At 40.5% G+C, this 7103-nt stretch overlaps 1 protein-coding gene across 1 annotated transcript in view; it reads right to left on the reverse strand.

Moving 5' to 3' along the window:
- The window catches only part of LOC109223771 (uncharacterized ATP-dependent helicase YprA), a 20049-nt gene continuing 13345 nt past the window's right edge, over positions 400-7103 (reverse strand). The window contains exons 25-27 of the mRNA XM_019388191.1: positions 930-1025; positions 783-845; positions 400-696 (exon numbers count right to left, since the gene is read on the reverse strand). Coding sequence (XP_019243736.1) covers positions 658-696; positions 783-845; positions 930-1025 — 198 coding nt within the window. The 3' untranslated portion in view covers positions 400-657. The remainder of the gene's footprint in view (positions 697-782; positions 846-929; positions 1026-7103) is intronic.

Consider the following 7103-nt stretch of genomic DNA (forward strand, 5'->3'; position numbering starts at 1 on the left):
GGCTTATTTGGCCTTAAGTGCATGAAAATGTTGGTTGTACGACACACTTTTTGGCCTTAAGTGCACTGAAGTGTAATTTTTCACTTCAGACTTATTGGAATCAAGTGTAGGAAAACGTTTGTTGCACTTCAGACCTTTTGGCCTTAAGTGCATCTAAAGTGCAATTTTTCAACTTCAGACTTGTTGGCCTTAAGTGCATGAAACCATTGGTTGAACTTCAGACCAAAAGTGTGAAGTGCCATTTTTCACTTCAGACTTGCCTCAAGTGCATGGAACCACTGGTGGCACTTCAGACCTATTTGGCCTTAAGTGCATCTGAAGTGCAATTTTTATCACTTCAGACTAAATTTTTTTTTTACTTCAGACCCGATAAATCGGAAGTTGATCGTAAAGTGGATAGGCTTGCAAATTTTTTTGCAAAGTAGGTATAAGTTCAATTGTGACCTCAAAACCGTATAAATGCAAAAGCTCCGCCTTTCCTCATCTAGTTGTAAAACAAGTCTGAAATGTTTGGCACACTCGACGCAATAGTATTAGGGTCTACTTGCTTTTAATTTTCCCCAACAAGTATGACAAGTATATCTAAGTTCATGTCGAAAGAACTTCTACTACAACAAGCAATGGTGACTCCTACAAGCAAGGCACCAAGCAAAACACCTAAGACAACTCGTAGGATTCTTCCTCCTTCAATACACTCTGCATGAATAACAAAGCTCGGCATTAGCAGGTGTAAAGAATGCTCCTATGCTTCTTTAACTTCAAACAATTTTTCATAGTCAAACCTTAATTATCATTAAGGCGGCATCCTTGTGCAAAACCTCATTGTACTCGTGACAAGAAATATTCTGCAATACTTAAAAAGTATGACTTTCGATCTTTCATAAACAGGGAGGACGAAAGCATAAAGTAATTGGTAATTAAGTACTAACTTGTACACAGCTAGGGCAGCCAGTATCGCCAGAGCAACGACATGATGCAAGGAGTTCTAAAGCAGCAGTCAGCAGCTCACCGAATAAAGGTTGCACCTGCCCAGATCAAATAATTTTGGAAAGAAGTTGTGATAATATTGTATTTCCCATTTCATGGGATAGACCATTAGATCACTTTTCTCCATGGCTTAAGCTAAATCACAGACAAGGTGGCTTAGCATCTCCATAATACTAATAGCCATTGGTTTTTTCCTTTCAATACCACATCCATTATACCAAGTAGTACCCTAAGTTAGATTTACTCTGTTCATGGTGTTGAAGCTGTTCTATGACTTCCATTTATTACAGTTTGAATTTGGTCCAAAGAGGTAACATAACCCTCTTTTCCTTTTACGATCCCCGTTTTCTACATATTGAAAGTTGATTGTATATTGCCCACTTTCTAGACCAAGTAGTACCCTAAGTTAGATTTACTCTGTTCATTTGCTAACCATGTTTAAAATAGTACTCAAGAATTTCAATTGCTTTTACTCAGGCATTCTGCTCATTTTAGCTTTATTCTACTTGAAGTCGCTGCAGAGACACAACAGAGGAGAGGAATTAAACGGATTGCAAAATTACTAATTTTTAATAAGTTGCCAAATGATAAATAAATGACCAACTTTTCTTCTACTCTAGACAAATATGCCTTTGAAGCAAATAAAGTATATGTAGGTCAAGCGGTGGGTTCTTTATAAATATTTGTAAATATTCTCTATGATGAAAAATTTACCTCCTAAACTTTTTTTTTTTTTGAAAGGGTAACAATTTGTATATTAATATAAAGACTTCACTGAAAATGTGAAGTCATCCATAATTACAGTGTTAAGTGTCCATACAAAACTACACACCAAAAAGGACACTACTCCTCCTAGTTCTTCTTACAATGAGCCTAGGGCATCTAAGATGGATTCATGTTCCTCCAAAAGTTTTCCTTTACACCAAAAATAAAACAAAGCTAGACATTTCATCTTTATCTTCTGGACGTTGTTGCACTTTCCTTCAAAGCATCTTTGATTTCTCTCTTCCCATACTGACCACCAAATACAAGCTGGGACAATTCTCCATCTCTCTTTATCTCTCGAAAGAAATCCCTCTTTATTCCAGCTAGTTAGAATATCAAGGATTCTTCCCGGCATTACCCATGGGATTCCCCTTAGACTAATGAAGATCCTCCATATCTGAATAGTGAACTTGCAATGCAAAAAAAGATGATTAATTGTCTCTGCCTGCTTCCCACACAAGTAACACCTAGAGCACAGTTGAAATTCTCTTTTTGTTAAGTTATCTTGTGTTAGGACTGCACCTTTTGCCAATAACCATGTGAAGCAAGCGACCTTGTATGGAATTTTGACTTTCCATATCATCTTCCATGGCCAACATCCGATTTGATTGTTTGCAAGGTTGTATTCTTTGTACGCACTCCTAACTGAGAACTTTCCTTGCCCATTTCCTTGCCACATGATAAGGTCTTGGTTTGTATTGGTTCCAGAGAACTGTTCCAAGACCCTATAGCACTAAGTCAATCTGTCAATCTCCCAATCGTTTAGCATCCTCCTAAAAGTGAGATTCCATCCCTGGGCAGTCCAGACCTCTGCTAAAACTGCTTGTTGTTGCTGATTTATTTCATGAATGTCAGGGAAGAGACCCTTCAGGGTTCCTTGTCCTAACCAGTTGTCATTCCATAAAGACACTTTACTTCCACTTCCTACTTTGAACTTTGATTTGTTAATCACTTTTGGCCAAAGGTTTCTAATTGATCTCCACAAGCTGACACCATATGGGCTTCTCACTGATTTGGTTGTCCAATTGCCTTCATTTCCATATTTCTCCCTAATAACCTCTATCCACAAAGTTTGATCCTCTGCCGCCAGTTTCCATAGCCACTTCATCATTAAGCATTGGTTCTGCACTCTTAAATTCTTTATTCCTAGACCCCCGGCCCTTTTGTTGGAAATCAGATCTTCCCACTTCACCAGATGGAACTTCTTGTTTTCACTGCTGCCTTCCCACAGAAATTTTCTTCTCATAGCATCAATTCTGTTTACTACATAACCTGGAGCTGGGAATAAGGACATCATGTAAGTAGGCATAGCATCAAGCACAAAATTGATCAGAGTCAGTCTTCCCCCAATGGACAGGTATTGATTTTTCCAATTTGCTAATTTCTTCTCACATTTCTCTAGTCATTATTCCATATGCCTTTTTGCCTTGCTTTTTTGCACCCTAGAGGCATTCCCCCAGATTAAAAGTTGGGACTCCCCTACTGCCCTCCCAGAATGTTGGCCAAGTCTTGGATTTTCTGACGAGTCCTCATTAACTGGATATATGAAGCCTTCTGCCAGTTAAATGTGAGCCCAGAGATTGCTTCAAAAAGATAATGAAAATCACCCTCAGAATTCACTGTCCATAGCTCAAAGCAATGTTATTAATCAGCATGAGATGCGATATCCTCTCAATATTGCTATTAGCTCTGCTAACTCACTTTAAATCCTCTTAATCCATTCATTGTTTGAGCTAACCTTTAAATAGGTCGTTTTAGACCTTCCATAGCAATAATGAACAGAAAGGGAGAGAGGGGGATTCCCCTTGTCTTAGCCCCTCTGAGATTGGAAAAAAAACCAGTTGGGGCCCCATTGATCAGAATTGAAAAGCTTATGTTGAAATATGTATCTTATCCAACCAATCCATCTTCCTCCAAAGCCCATCCCTTCCTAGTATAAGAGGTATTCCAATTCAGATGATCATATGCTTTTCTCAATATCCAGCTTGCCATATCATCGCCCGGCTCTTTGGTTGTTTTCCCTTGTGTTTAATGCATTTCATTAGCTATTAGGACTGCATCCATGATCTGTCTGCCCCTGATGAATGCCATTTGTTGTGAATCTACCAGTTTGTTTATCACCTTTTTAAGTCTCTCCGTTAGCAGCTTTGAGATTATCTTGTAAATACTTCTATCAAAACTGATAGGCCTGAGTCTCTTAGTTCTTTGGCCCCCGCTTCTTTGAATTAATGCCACAAAAGTGGCATTCATGCTTTTTTTCAAAAACACCTTGGCTATGAAAATTCTGTACTGCTGCTATCACATCATCCTTGACTATCTCCCAGCACTTGTTGAAAAATGCCATAGAGAATCCATCAGGTCCAGGTGCTTTTATCACCTGCACATGCCCTCACACTGTCCCAGATTTCCTGTTCTTCAAATGGGCTCTGTAGCATTGAATTGTCCTCTGTTGAGATCATTGGCTGGTTCCTGCTAGTTACTGAAGGCCTCCATTCTTCTTCTTCAGTGTATAAATTCTTATAGAATCTGATGATTTCCCACTTAATATCTTCTGGATCTTGCATAGTTTCCCCTTCCACCATCAGCTTGTCAATATGATTGTTCTCCTGTGTGCATTTGCTGTTCTGTGGAAGAATTTTGTGTTTCTATCTCCCTCTTTCAACCACAAGGCCCTGGATCTCTGCCTCCAAGCTACTTCCTCTCGATTTGCAATCTCCTCAAGTTCCATGGACAGTGTTGTTTTAGATAGAATTTCCTCATCATTTAGACCTCTTTGTTCATGTACCTTCTCCAAATCTGCCAATTGAGTAAGAATGTTTGCTTTCTGCCCAGCTAGGTTGCCCTCACTGATTTGCTCCACTCCTTCAGTTTTGCTTTTAAGGCTTTGAGTTTATAAGCCAGAATAAAGTCTGGTCTTCCTCGACAGGAGAAAGACTTCCACCACTCTTCAACTTTGCACATGAACCCATCAGTTTGAATCCACCAATTTCTCGAACTTGAAATATGCCTTGACTGGTTCCCAGGAGCCTGATTGAAGCATTATAGGATTGTGATCTGAACACACTCTCTCCATCAGTTGTTGCTTTATGTTGGTGAAATTTTCGTTCCAGTCAGCTGAGAATAGAAACCTGTCCAATCTGGCTGCTGTTACATGTCTATCTCCCTTCCTCCATGTGTGTCTTCCATCCTGCTTAATTGGATATCCACCAGCTCAAATCTTCAATAAAGCTAGAAAAGTCCATCATTGCTCTCGATATTTCTGGAACAGTTTCTCTTCTCTGAAGGGAACCTCACTGTATTGAAATCCCCGCAAACCACCCAAGGTCCCTCGAATAGACCTCTTAACCCCAGCCAACTCCCACCAGACTTCCTCCCTCTTTATTCTATCATTTGGGGCATACACTCCTGATATGTGGAATGTATACTCCTGAGTTATTCCTGACAGTTTACACAAGTGATGGAATGTGCTCCAATTCCAACCACCTCCCCCTCCCACTCTCTACCATCCCACATAACTATAATTCCCCCTCTTGTTCCCACTAGCTTCTAATTGAGCATATCTCACCCATCTATTGCTCCATAACTCCCTCCCTAATTCCCTGATAACCCCCTCTATTTTTGATTCTTGTAGACACACTATTCCTGCCTTCCAATCAAGTAACAAACTTTTAATCAAACTCCTTTTTCTCACCCTATTCAACCCCCCTCACATTCCATGACAAGATATTTACAATCATTAATTAGACATCTATATGGACCCCCGCTCTGCTTCTAGTACCATTACTTTTTAAAATTACTCCCTAGTTCCAAGGCCTTTAATTCCTTGACTCCCTTCTCTTTGGTGTCTGGAAGGACTGTGTTGCGTTTTCCCTCTACTGGACTGTCTCCTGCTATCTATTTTCTAAAATAGCTCCATGCTTCTCGTTCACACCTACTGAAAATCTACCCCAAATTCCTTGCTCAAATTTTATAATATTCTGATGAACCCAAATGGATACCTCGAAGTCAGGTCTGTTCTTCCTCTAAACTCTGTTGGTTGAGTGGTTCAGCATCTTCTAATCGCCCAATCCATGGTTCGATGTTATCTGCTACATGCATAATTATTTTGTTGTTGTCTCCTGAGATGTTGTCCTCCTTATCTTCCTCTGTAGAGGCTGCACTGACGTTCTCTTGCATAGGGATGATTTGGAACTCTCCTTCTTCATTATCTTCTTCCCTTTTCTCTTTCTCTTCTTCTTCTTCGTATTCTTCTTCTCTGTTATCGTTTCTGTTAGTCTCTGCTTTTCTCGAACTGTTCTGTTCCTTCACCGTTGGGTTGTATATTTAATGCACTTATTTCTTCATGTACTGGGTCAGTTCTGTAATTAGGATTGGGCCTAGGAAATTGTTTCTCCTCATAAATCACTTGGGCCAGAGAGTCTGGGCCCAAAGTCCTTTTCAATGCATTGTTGTTATTTGCTGAGGGTTCCTCACGTGCTTGGTCACGTGCACTGTTAAAGCCACACGTACTGGAGGTTCCCACGTGCCCCACTTGCTGATTAAAACCTCGAGCCCCACCCCCTTTAATTAGGTTTAAATTACTTTTTACCCACTGGTTTGAAGCCTTCCCTTTTACCCGCTGGTCCCTTACCTCATCTTCTTCCTTCTCCCCCACAGAAGTCCTCACCGGTGCCTCGCACCATATCGGAATTTCAAAGATGATACCATCATCCTCGATTTTCACTGTTTTGGGAATCAGAGAACCATCCCCTCTCACTTTAATTCTTGCCTATTTCAGGTGGTTCTTAAGCTCTGTTTCCTCCTCCGTCTCTAGCCATCCTCCACAGATTTCCCCCACTTCTCTGAAAACTTTAGAATACCATAGATGGAGAGGAAGCCCTATTAATCTAATCCATATCTGCTCTATCCTTTTGCTTTTACTTACCGTTCCCACCGTTGGATTCCACCATTGAAGCTTCACTTTCTCTTTCTTCCAGTACCAGGCAGTCTTCATCACATATTCAGCAGCATTTTTCGACGGAAACTCAAACAGGAATCTATTCTGGTCCAGTTCGTATATGTTGATCCCATTTGCTTGCATCCAAAGCTTTTGTGTCCATCTTCGAACCTCCGACAAGGTAACCAACTCTGAATCTCCTTCTGCTATTATTCCCGCTAGACTTCTGCCCAAAACCTCATTGTGGCTTTGGCCTCCTTTTATATGGATTATCTCACCATCATGTTGAGTTTCCACTTCATTCATCTCTCTATTGGCCCATTTATGATTCCTGACAGTGCTTGAGTACATTAAACCCTCTTCAACCACCCTAAGAGCATTGAATGCGTTTCTTCTTCCCCCCCCCCCCCCCCCC

The sequence above is a fragment of the Nicotiana attenuata genome, chromosome 3 (genome assembly GCF_001879085.1).
Source record: "Nicotiana attenuata strain UT chromosome 3, NIATTr2, whole genome shotgun sequence".
In the NCBI taxonomy this organism is placed as follows: Eukaryota; Viridiplantae; Streptophyta; class Magnoliopsida; order Solanales; family Solanaceae; genus Nicotiana; species Nicotiana attenuata.